The 13,171-nt window shown below is 41.8% G+C and overlaps 2 protein-coding genes across 2 annotated transcripts; both read right to left on the bottom strand.

Annotated features, from left to right (window-relative positions):
• Positions 1 to 407: 407 nt before the first annotated feature.
• Positions 408 to 1,681, bottom strand: PV05_11290 (uncharacterized protein; the record flags this gene model as incomplete). The annotated part of the gene is made up of 4 exons (XM_013454753.1): positions 408 to 684; positions 740 to 1,293; positions 1,352 to 1,473; positions 1,529 to 1,681. 4 exons carry the CDS (start codon positions 1,679 to 1,681, stop codon positions 482 to 484), a joined length of 1,032 nt encoding a protein of 343 aa, XP_013310207.1. The 3' UTR covers positions 408 to 481.
• Positions 1,682 to 2,290: 609 nt separating this feature from the next.
• Positions 2,291 to 4,321, bottom strand: PV05_11289 (uncharacterized protein; the record flags this gene model as incomplete). Its single annotated transcript, XM_013454752.1, has 4 exons — positions 2,291 to 3,733; positions 3,783 to 3,948; positions 3,995 to 4,131; positions 4,190 to 4,321. 4 exons carry the CDS (start codon positions 4,319 to 4,321, stop codon positions 2,375 to 2,377), a joined length of 1,794 nt encoding a protein of 597 aa, XP_013310206.1. The 3' UTR covers positions 2,291 to 2,374.
• Positions 4,322 to 13,171: the final 8,850 nt, after the last annotated feature.

Genomic DNA, 13,171 nt, shown 5'->3' with positions numbered 1-13,171 from the left:
ATCACATGCTGGAGAAAGGGACTTCCATGCATGGGCCGTCTAACATTTGCAAGGGAGGGTCGTCGAAGCAATAGGCAAGCTTCTGGCTTACCCGCTTATCCATCGGTGACCCAATTGCGCCTAGCAAGGCTGTCGTGGTGGAGCTGATGGAGCCTTGCCCCTGGTCAACGGCACAAAATCAACAAGCACATGATGGCCATCGTCGTCATCTTGCTGGTTGTCTGCCACTGTGACTGGTCGAGAAGGTCGAAAATCTTTTCTCGAGGCCCCTGAAGCCCCCAACGTCGGCAATTGAGAAGCCAGATAAATAACCGTGGACGCAGATGATTCGCGATACTGGTGACTGGATACCATTATCGTCATGTGGAAGAGGTTGAGAGTGGTACTCCTACAATTACTGACAGCCTCGCATGATTCCACTGCTTCAATATCCGCAACCGCAACCGCAACCGCAACCTTTTCGGGCTGGAGCAATATACACTTACAGCTCGACCACAATCTTCTGCGCAGACACACCCTTCTTCTGTAGGTCCATTGCAGCTTGAATGACTTCCAACCCCCCTGTTATGACCTTGGGCTTGGGCTTGGCCTTCAATTGTCCAGCCTCCAGCGCTGCAGGCACATAATCTCTCCAAAGTCTCGCACCTACGTGGTTCTCCACCAAGCCGGGATTCGTGGCGTAAACTGATGGAGCAGGTCAGCAAAGTTTCTTCCTAAAACTCGAGGAGCCCAAACGTACCCAGGACAGGCTTCACGCTCGGCGGCAAATTGGCCGGCAACGGCCAGGTCACGATTGGAAGCACTCCCCCGCCCATCTTGCCCAAAATATCTGCACACGCTGCCTTTGTCTCATCTGTCCCAATGCAGTCATACACCCCAGCACAGTCCGAGCCTTTGAGAGCCTCGATGAGCAAGCTGGTGACATTTGGATCGGAATGGTCAAAGACTGCGGTGGCGCCCAGTTCTTTGACATATTCGTGATTTTTTGCGCTAGCGGTGGTAATGACCTTGTAACCTGCCGCGGCGACAAGCTGAATTGCGATGCTGCCTATCGACGAGCTTCCTCCCCAGACTAGAACGGACTCGCCGGTTGATCGAGACTCGGTGCTGGGCAAGGCAAGTTGAAGAAGCTCGAAAAGAGCGACCATCGAAGTTGATAGGGCTAGTGGAAGCACCACGGCCTCGGCGAAGGGAAGATTATCTGGGATCTTTGCCACCACCACTTCACGACAGGTGGTATATTTCTGGAATGCACCGTGCTTGGCGCCTCCATACATCAAGCCGAGACAGTGTCTTGGTGAGAGCGTAAGTCAATCCGATTCATGATTGACCACTTGAGGGAAGTACTTACCCAAGGACACGATCTCCGGGCTTGAAGCGAGTGACTGCGTTGCCAATTTTCACGACCTCGCCAGCAACATCATTCCCCAGAACATGAGGGTATTCAAGTGGCAAGAGGGCTGTATCTTGGATCTAGATTTCTCGTCAGTCTAAAAGTCAAGTACAACAGATTTCGTTGTGGAAATACCTTCCACTCGGACGGATTGATGGCGACATATGCCGCCTTGATGACGACCTCATCAGCAGCCGGTTTGTCGTGAGCTGGTCCTGGTCCGACTTCCAAAGGCTTCACCTTGGGGCCTGTCTGCCATGCTGCCTGATTGACGATTTCTGCGCCCATTGTGATTGCGATTGTGCTCAAGAAAAGATTCTGGATTTTGATGATTTGGAGTTGTTCGTGTGTCTGATGTTGTAACAGAGCAACTGTGCTTGCTCCACGTCTTTTATAGCCATCCCAGAGCCTGAGAGCATTGCATCTGCTTATTCAATCGGCCGTCGGCCATAAAAGGAACAAAGGCACCCTTGTTGTGGTCGCATCCTGGCAAGAACACCCCGACCGGTCGGTCTGATTGGCCGCTTCGGAGCCTTGTGCACAACAATAGTACCAAATGCATAACTTTGCCTTACATAATTCAGTCCATGTTGTGCTGAGGCTGCTGGGGATTCAGGATAGCCCATGATGGCCCCCAGTGATCTTCTTTCGGCCGACATGAACTCCAATGGTCGCTGTCGACTCAGCCCTTACTAATTCGACACTCTACGCACGCTCATGAATGAATATGTCAGAAATTGGTGAGGCTGCCATTTTCTGTCCAATTCGCGGCCACAGCCTCAGGACTTTGGACACAAAAGAAGCTGGCTGCGTGATCAGAGTCAGAATCCCTGTACGCCAAAGAGCGGAGGGAAGAGAATACGCAGGCATCAAAAGCCGCTTTGAAATGGTGTCATTAATTAATAGTATAATATAAACCTGTTTGCTCCCAAAGGTGCAACGCATGGTGCAATATTGCATCCAGGCACCTCATGATTCTTCTCATGCAGCCACATTCACCGACCCTCGGACGCTACCCCACTTGGGAGCAAAGGAAACCAAGAATGTGACACAGCAACATGCAATACAAAGGGCGAACGGGACCCTCAGCCCCTCGATGTACGCAGCGAGAATGCCGGGTATTTGGTCCGCATCGAACACTTTTCGTAGATCGGTCGCGCCGGTGGCGATCACGACGGCGGGATCCAGTCCGGGGACTTTGTGGGGGATGGTCTGGATGAGCTTGTTTGTGAATCCTGCCTGTCCGCCAGAGATGAGGATACTGCCGCCGGTACTCTGGAAGAAGAGCATGATCGCGGATATCGAGGAGATGTCGGAAGGCTGTACAACGGCTTGACCCACAATGACTGGGACTTGAATTACGAGGCCAATTCCGACGCCAATGACCGCCTGGTAGCCGATCCACTCGCGGGAAGGAGAGTTAACGTCGAGGGTGTAGATGAGGCCGGACCCGATACTGGCGAATATACTGCCGACGGCCAGGACCGGCACGTAGTATCCCCAAGTGGAGAGCACAATACCCGACAGAATCGTAAATAACGATGTACCCAGAACGAGCGGAATATTGTCAATTCCCGATTTTGCTGCCGAGACATTGCGCGTCGCCTGGAAGTATATCGGCAAATAGTAGAGTATTGTGAAGAAGGCCCCGGAGAGGATGAATTCGTATAATGCCATGGCGGCGATCGTCCTGTCTTTTAGAAGCCTGCCCTGGAGGAGTGCTCGATCGCCTTGGAAGTACTGAATAGCGATGAAGGCAACAATTAGGAGTCCGAAGAACACGAGAGGAGTGACCACAGCAACATCAGACCACGGCTTGGTGGTGCCACCCCACTGTATGGCAAGCAGATAGCAGACGATGGCGGCCATGAGCGTAAAGGTTCCAGGAAAGTCCAGTTGCAGGAGAATCTCTTGCCATGGCGCTGGTTCGGGCTTCACCGAAGCTCGAAACCAGAAAATGATGATCATGGCGGCCATGCCCCCAACTGGAAGGTTGATATAGAAACACCATCTCCAACTGAGAGCGTCCGTAAAGATGCCTCCAAGAAGCGGCCCCAGCACCGAGGCCATGCCAAAAGTTGCCCCCATTACGCCTGTAAACACAGGTCGACTTTTCGGCGGTGCCGAGAAGGCGATAATGATATAAGCACCAGACACCACACCGGCAGCACCTACTCCAGCAACAGCTCTGCCGATGATCAAGACCGTAGAATTGGGAGCGACAGCGCATATGAGAGATCCGACCTCGAAAATGAATATGCTCGCTAGGAAGGAGATCTTGAGGGGTGTATATTTGTACAATTTACCCCATGCTGCCTGAAAAGAGCCGGTGGTCAGAAACTGTACAATGTTAGCTGCATCGCAAAGGTCGCCGGTATGGATGCCTCACAAATGCACTGCCGTACCAGCCAATCTGGTCGAGGGAATGGAAATCTTCGGTGATTTGAGGGATGGCGGTGGCTACAATAGTCATGTCGAGAGCGACGAGAAAGATGCTGCAAACTAGCGCGACCACAATCATGGACAATGAGAAAAGAGAGCTCTCCCTATCGTTCCTATGCTTCAGCACGTTTCGAGTTTTCAGGGGCGTTTGAAACTTACCACTGTTGTTCCCCCTCGGTCGCCACGGACATATTTGCAACCGACTGAGCTTCCGGGTCAAAATGACTGGCCTTCAAAGCCGGTAACGACCATGTAATGTCAAGCATGGCCAGATTTTTCTGAATGGTCGGGTCCATCTTGGTTTCTATGTCCTCAACTGAATGAGGCATCACAGTCTCAATGGACGGGACATACAAAGCCGGACCCGACTGCATACGTGGATCGAAGCGCGAGGTGAAGCGCCGTGATAGCGTCTTTTCGCCATATCCAGTTGTTGGCTCGGAGTTTCTTGCTGTTTCTCGGGTGGATGATCTTCTCGATGGCCATGAGATCCCCTCCGCTATCCAGGAAAATGTCGCAGAGATGCTCCTTGAGGTGCTAGGTCGGCCTTGTAAGTCCTCGGATCGGCGTGGGACGGGTTTTCGCGCTATTCTATGGTTATGTGGTCTCCGCGAACTGTTCATCCTCCCTAAGGTGGTTGGGAGTGAGGGTAGGGTGTCGCTTCCATCTTGTCCATAGGCGTCTGGAATGCTCCCGAATGGGTTTGTGAGTCTTGAGTTCTCCATGTTCGGACGAGAATTGGGCGGAAGAACCTTTGCCGGCCGTATGCAGACCTCTGTACAACGCAAGGAAGACAGCAACAATGCAACGGGAAAGAAGAGGAATGATATGTCGATCAAGTGTTTCGACCTACGGCATTGAGGGTCCAGCTATACCTATACTTAGTTTCAAAGTCCGGTCGGTGGAATCTTGCCCGATTGCCTGCCTGCCTGCTTGCCGGGCTTCCCTCCCATTGCAGACGAAGTGCAGATGCCCTTCCGGTATAGATGAATGAAACGATGGGGCGAGACAGTGGACGGCTCCGGTATGGTGATAGGCTGATGGATCACAGTCGTAAGCCAACCTGCCAATCGATGACCGAAAGCTCCTTAGATCTCACATTAGCTCTGCCAAGATATTGCTTGCCTTGACGCCTCAATGGTTCAGCCCGACTGCGGTAAGGCGGCCATAGTAAAGCCCGTCTCATTACTCTTCGAGCATGGGCAGAATGTTGTAAGAGAAGAGGTATCTGATGATTGAACACCGGGTCGAAACAAGTTAATGGACGTATACCCGTCGCGATTTCAACCCCCTTCGACTAACACAGCGGATCTTAGCCCCAACCGCAAGGGCACTCTGAATAGGGAGCGCTGCAAAGCTTGGGTGATACGGGCGAAGACTGCATGTCATTGTGCATCTTTATCCACAGACCGAGCATTGAAGGCTGAGATACTCGATCGGCAACGTCTCGACCAGGAAAAGACTGCGAGGGCGAGAAGTCGAGATGAAAGAGAGAGAATGCGAGAGAGTCCGAGAGACAACCACAGTGTGGTTGTAGCGGCGGAAGAGATTGATTAACTAACTAATCTAAGAGGGAAAGACTGGCCGCTATATGTAGTCACTCGTAACTGAGCGCAAGGAGGGGGAATACTAGGCTGGGCAAGTATCCCGACGCTAATATCACATCCTCCTCTACTTCCTTACGAGCACCTGCGAGTGACGTGTTCTTATTATTCTGCTAAGCCGTAGGGCTCGCAACGCATTATATCTTCCCTCCTTTCCTTCTATCTCATTTCTCTCTCTTTTATAATATATAAAAGGTATACTGTCTCCCCTACTATATCGTATTTTAGGGAGTAATGGTCTATTAAGGTCGAGAATAGCTCGCAACGATAGCGACGACGCCGCGCGAGGTATAGAAACCCTTAGACCCTAGCCCTTTTGTAAGGTTTAGAAGTTCTTATTTTGGCTCTTTTATAGTTTCCTTAATTTACGCTATTTATAACTAACAAATTTAATACGCGATAATAACTTAAGTCGTTACGTATTCTCACGACTAAAAAAGAGTAGATATATCTCGTAAAAGAGATAGGAATGAGCAGTAATCTCTTAAGTTAGTCTCTAATATCTCGTCGACTAGTTAGATATTATAGATATCCCTATATCCCGTAGAGAGTATCCCTTCTAACTCGATACGCGTAGATTCGCGTAGGTCCTACGAGGTTCGAACCCCGTCGTTATCGATCTTAGACCCTTTTTACGCATCTCTATAACTATACCAGTATAGTTTATTGATTAAACTCGCTAGATTCTAACTAACAATTAATCATTGCGCTCGTCCCCTTATATTGCACTGTAATTTTAAGAAGATATACTAATTTATAGTTATTGTAGGTCGTTTCGAGAGCTTTCGCTTTAAATCGGTAAAATCCTTTCTTTAATTCTTAATTAATACTTTCGCAGTAATCTACAACAATTCGTAATGGCTAGTAACAATGTACAATATAATATATTAACTAACTTCACTATCATCGCGACCTCGCGTCGCTTAGGTCGATTGGTTACTAACTATCCTAATACGCAACCCATCGTATTTCGACGTACCCCCGATTAGACTTAGTCCGTAATTAATTATAAGTAAACTCCTTTCCTTTGGTTCGAAACCGTTTATTAACGCTCGTAATAGACTATACCAGTTATACTAAGGTATACTATATACAATCGATCGGAATCGTTAACAATCTCAATAAGTTTCCTCTTTATTCTTTACGTATTCATTAGCAACTAATAGTAATAGGCTATATCTAGTGTAGAAATATATAGGGTCTCTTCTCCTCTTACCGTTCGGTCGCCGATAAACTTAATAGTGGTAAGTACTCCGTATTCCTTCGTAACTATTCGTAACCGTGCGAAATAGCTTATATATATTGTTACTGGGGCTAGCGTGTAGCTAACTACTCTCTTAACCAAAGTAAGTACTGTCCGTTCCGCTCCGTTATGTATATTAACGTACTAGAACGCTACGATACTACTAAGCCGCGTAAATATACCAAGTAAGTTTCCGTTGGTTTTTTATATTAATTCGTAATTAACAGTAATTGTAGAAAAGAGCGTAAAGATAAGGGTAAAGATAAATCGTAAGTACTCGTAATTTATATAAAACCTTTCGTAACTGACCGCAATAGTACGTTAGCCGGCGTAACCGATAATCACTCCTCGCCTATATTAGTAACGGCCTAAAAAGGTTCGTAAGGGCCTATAATCGCGCGTATTTATTTGTCACCGTAGAGTAACCTCTTTCTTTCTTAGAAAGAGTGCGTATCTACACAAAATATAGCATAATAGGTAGCAATAAAATAATTACATAAGATTTCTATTCGTAAGACGCCGTAAAGTTCGGTAAGGACTATAGTTCGTATTTTTCTTACTCTCTATCCTCTAGCCTTTTCTTCGTAGGCTAAGGTCGTAGTCCGTAACGAGTTGTATCTTATTGGTGTTAAGCAATACTTACTGCTAATTCCTTTTACTATATTAGAATAGACGTCGCTCTTTTAATGCCCTTTATACTATTAATCGTAATAGTAGGTTTTGGATCGAAAGAGTCTATAACTAAAGGATTATAATAATTAGATTCAATATCCTCTACTAGGACCTTAGGAGGAGATTTAGGTATTAGTTCTCTTTCTTCTAATATAGTCTTATTTTCTTAATCCTAGTTAATTTTAATCGTATTTAACTATAAGGGCTAGAACTATAAGGTTGGAATCTTCTATTCATCTTAGTTTTCCTCCTCTATCTAATCTAAACGTACTCCTGGATATTTATCTAGATTAAGAGGAATAGTGGCTAACTCGTCGTAAGAAGGAGTATTGTTTTGCTCCTTTTTAAAGAGTTCAACTACTTCTAGACTAGCAGTATCGATTTGAACAACTTATTTACGTAACCTTCCCTAGATTTTCGAAGAATTCTAGAGCGTTTCGACTCGATCCCCTCGTAATCTAGCTAGAATGAGTCTCTAGCCGTTAATTAATGTCCTAAGTTTATTACCTTTCGGGTTGGCTAGATAGTAAGTTCCTAATGGTATAGCCTTTACTACCTAATACGGACCGAACCAGTATCCTTCGAACTTATTACATTCTTCGACTCTAACTAAGACTTATTGATCAATAGGAAGAGAACTCTCTTTAACGAGTTCCTTTCGAACCTTACTAGCTACGATAGCGCGATCGATTAAGCGTTAATTCGCTTATATACGAGCGTATTATAGTACCTCGATTCTTTATAAGATTATCTCTTAATCTTCCGAGATATTTAATTATCGAGGATTATTATCGTTAGTAGAAAGTCTTAGTTAATAGTCGAATAAGAGGTAATACAGGGATTTCTTAGTCGTTATATAGATTTTAATCTATACGGTAAATAAGGCTTAAGATAGATATTAGTCCTATAGAATAGTGGGTTAGTTCGTAAGGAGACATATTAACGTCATCCCTAGAAATCCGTTAAAGTTCTCGACCTTTTCGTTCGTTCGCGGATAGTACAGTATCGTTACGCGATATCTCGTCTTTAATAGCGAGATATAATAGATTATTACCTCTCTCGTTAGATTTTATCCGTTATCTAAGAGAATCTCGCGTAGTACTTTATAAATCATTATAATATAATCATAGAGGAATTTTATAATTATTTTAGCTTTAGTATCGAGTATAGCGAGAGCTACTAGCTATTCAGTAAGATATTTAATCGCCATAATAATTCAACGATTACCTACGAGTATTTTTAGTAGGATATCGATTAAATCAATCGCCTATCTATCGAAGATTTATAGTGTTTCCTTATTAAGGGTTTATAGTTATTCTCTCTCTTATCCTAGATAGCTATATTAAGAAACCTAACACTATAGACAACTACGTATAAAGGCACGTATATCTTCTTAAAGAGAGGACCACTATCCTTATCCCTAGATAACACTAAGAATACCAGGGTATCCAAGATATCCGTATTCGGTATATATTCGTTCGAGGAAGTCCGTACAAAAAGATATTGGAATGTAAGGACTTTAGACGTCGTTCTTAACACGATAGAGTGTATCATCCTTAACAGTAAATAAGAACCGATCTTCGTATAGTTTCGAGCGAATATACGTAGGTAGCTATTATTCTTCCTAGAGTAATTTAATTATTGCTTTAGCCTATTTATCCTCTTTAAGGCCGCGTAATGTAGTGAATTAAGTCGTAAGGTTCCGCGGTCCTTATCCTATAAGATTAGGACGTTAATTAATAGTATCCAAAGTAATCATTAAAGAACCTTTTCGATAGTAAATCTTTAAGTTATATTTAAAGAAATTAGTAATTTAACGAGCGAGTCGTTTCGTAGAGTTTCGTATTATTTAGAGATATTTTAAACTTTCGTAATCTATAAAGATTATAATCGAATAGTCGTTTTTAATATAAATACGCTATATATTTAAGGCGTATTTAATCGTAAGTAGTTCTTTTTTATAAATAGAATAATTGATTTCTATAGACGTAAGCTTCCATCCTTCGTAAGTAACGAGATAAAGTTATTTCGAGTTGTAATCCTTTTAAAGTAAGACCCCACTAATAGCCTATTTACTAATATTTATCTTAATAAAAAATAATTATATTGTATCTAACTATATTAAGACAAGAGTATTTATAAGGGCTTATTTTAAGGATTAAAAAGTATTCTTCGCCGTAGTATTTCATTTAATTTTTCGAAACTTACGTTTTCTTTCTTTAATATCCGTTTCCTATAAAAGTAGAAATAATGGGATATAAGTACATACAAAACCCTATATATATCTACGATAGTATAAAGCTAGACTAAGGAATTATCGAAGTTTATATACGTTAGTTAGAACTAGCCATTAAAGAATAATATCGACCTTTATCATAAGAGATCGAATCTATCCGTTTCTAATTGTATAGCTATAGAATTCAAGTTCTTTTATAAGAAATTAATACTTTAAGGGTTTAATATATAAAGAATATATTTCGAGTATCTCGAAGACATTCGTAAGATATCGTAAATACTCGGGGAGATCGTTAGAGTAAATAAGTATATTATTAAGATATATAATTACGAATTTTACGATATATTCCTATAGGATATAATTTATTAACGCCTAAAATATAGCTAGCGTATTATAGAGCCCAAATAGTATGGCGTAGTATTCGAACTTTCCTTCTCGCGTATTAAACGTAGTTTTCTTACGACTATTAGGATATATCTAAATCTAGTAGTATCCTTATATAAAATTTAGTTTCGATAGAAATTTAGTATTCCCAATAAAATTAAGATATTCCTAAATTCAAGGTAAAGGATAACCATTTTTAATCGTAATAGCGTTTAACGCTTAGTAATCGATATATATCCTCCACTTACCTCCTAGTTTTTTAACGAATAGGATAGAGAATCCCTATAGAGACGTAGACTCGCGAATAATACTCTATTGTAGTATCTATATAATCTACTAACTCTACTCCACAATATATATCAAGGAGAGAGGATATACATTAATATTAATCGACGCGAAATTATCTATAGAGATATAGTAATCGTCCTAACGCATAGAGAGAAGGATAGTAGAAAGTTCTTCCTTAAAGATCCCCTTAAATCGTTTTAAAAGAGTATATAACAATTTATTTTAGTCTATAATCGCTAGCTAAACTAGCTCCCTAGGAGTAGTAGAAAGATCTTAACGAGGATACGATCCTTTAATATACCCTAGAAAGAGACTAGTTATCTTCTTTCCGAGAGCCCTAAGAGTCATATAAAGGCTTAATAGCTAGATAGTATCCGTATTAATACGAATTAAGTTAGATAGATTTACATCGATAGAAGAAAGTATATAGAGCATTCTAGATTTATTACGGACCTAAATTCTCATTTATTGCTAATCGATTTTAGGATTAGCAATTCATAATCATTCGAAACCAAGAATTAGATTATACCCCGAAATTTTAAGTATACGAGCCATTAGATCCATAGAATACTAATAGATACGGAGCGTAAAGCGAGCTCTTCCTAGACTAGCGACGTATATACCACTAGCGACTTAAACCCAATATAGTAAAGGGTTGGTTTCGATCTCTACCTATAGCTTATAAGCAATATCAGTCGAAAAGTACTACTTCGTAACCCTCGAGTTAACTAGAACTTATATAGATACGAAAGTTTAAGTTATACTCGCTATACCTCGTAACTAATAAGTAACGGTATCCTATAGATATATCTTAAGGATATAGACTTATTCTACTTTACGTAATTAATCGAATTAGTTAGAATCCTTTTAATTCTACTATTAGATTACTAACCTAATCGTCTATAGTACTCCTCTATCTACCTATAATTCCCCCTAACCGTTGTAAGGTCCCGCAATAGTACGTAACTTTCCGGAACTCTCTGGTTTCCCTTTATTTTTCCACTATAGTTAAAACTTTCTAATCTCTTTACTCTACTAGGGTTATCGCGCACTAAAACCTCCTTAGCCTCGATAGAGCGGACCCTTACAAGTAGTTAATACTAATTTCGTATAACTACAAAACTAATGGTCGATAAAACTATATCCAAAGCAAGCAGTATTCCTTCGACACCAATCCCACTACTCTTTCGTATCTTTACTAGATATCGCGATAGTATACGCTATAGTAAAATATATTAGCTTCCGTATATTATCTTAACGAAGTATTCTAGAGAAAGTAAAGATATAATCTATCCTATATTATCCTACTCTCTTACGGATATATACTTTAGTAGTCTTAACCTATTATTATCGATCAGTATACTTAATGTATTTAAATAAGACTAGGTCGTTCCATTTAAAGTGTTCTACTATTCCTATTTAGATAGTATTATCAAGGCTAGTACGAAAATACTTCTTAATCTCTAATGCGGCCTTTTCCGGCTAAATACGAGCTATAAGGTAAATTAGGTCTTAAGTATATTTTATGGTAGGGCGGTCGCCCTAGATATATATATATCACTAGTTATGTAGTCGAGATTATTTATTATTATCCTTAAAGGTCTCGCGTAACTAAGTAAGGTAGTTAATAATAGTGAGTATAGAACCGTAAGTTAATATATATATCCGGTGTATACGTCCTATAAGATAGATAGACGCTATTTCTACCTTCTTACGTTTACTTATTTAGTATCCTCGTTGATTATAGAAGTTAATCTAGTTCGTAACGTCTCGTATATAGTCGTCGAGTTAACTATTACTACGGTCGCTATTATACGCGCGTAGTTCGTATATCTTTAGCCCTTACGAAATAGAAGTATTGTTTATAACGCTATAACGTTATTCGCTAATATACGTATATATTCGTAATATTTCGTTAAGTTATTCAATAGTAATACTATTAGACTAAGTAAAGAGCGAAATACTATATAATATACTAAGAGGATTAGTATTAATAGATATAGAGTTCTTATCCTAGCTACTAAGGTCGCCACTACTACTATTATTAGTATAGCCGACCTCTAGGGAAGAAGGGAGGTCTATTCTACAATAGAAGGGTCTAGAAGAAAGAAGAGTTAAGGCGTATCCGTCCGTAACAACGGGGATCCAGCAAACCCTTCTTTATTTTGTCCTCTTCTTTTTTCCCTAATATCCTTATCAGCTAAAAAGTCTTCTTTTCCACGAGACTTTAGCTTCTCCGCGCCGTTACGTCCAATTACTATATATTTTAGGGGTTTTAGAGCCTTAAAGTCTACCTTGCCGACTCTCCCTTCCCTTTTTGGAAACTAGATATATATAATTACGGCACAATACGAGTAGTTTCGTCACTACTCTACTAATCTCTCTAGTAAAAATCCCTTACGTTAAGGTATTGGAATCGAGGTCGCTATTATTATTAAAGTCATCGTTAAGGGTTATCGTCGATATAGAGGACAATAAAGGATCGAAGCAGTTAGAATCGTTGCGGGCATATAAGACCCGCTAACTGCCCTTACAAGAGAACACGGCCGCTCTTGTAAGTAGGTTCGTTGCTACCACCTATGGTTGTAGCGGCGGAAGAGATTGATTAACTAACTAATCTAAGAGGGAAAGACTGGCCGCTATATGTAGTCACTCGTAACTGAGCGCAAGGAGGGGGAATACTAGGCTGGGCAAGTATCCCGACGCTAATATCACAACAGTATGCCGTCACGTGGCGGAGCATTGCCAAGATCACATGACTTTAGGTAGTTAAGCCTTATTGGGAATAGCGTTAACATCAACCATCTGGACGCGTTCTGGTTGAGCCTCTCCCCGACTCTGCATTTCACTCGACGTCGGGAATGGAAGGCTTCAGCAAGAGAAGAGAATGGTCCAACAAATGCAGCAAC

This window comes from Exophiala xenobiotica (assembly GCF_000835505.1).
Source record: "Exophiala xenobiotica strain CBS 118157 unplaced genomic scaffold supercont1.7, whole genome shotgun sequence".
Taxonomy (NCBI): domain Eukaryota; kingdom Fungi; phylum Ascomycota; class Eurotiomycetes; order Chaetothyriales; family Herpotrichiellaceae; genus Exophiala; species Exophiala xenobiotica.
This window is presented reverse-complemented; position numbering and strand designations above follow the sequence as displayed.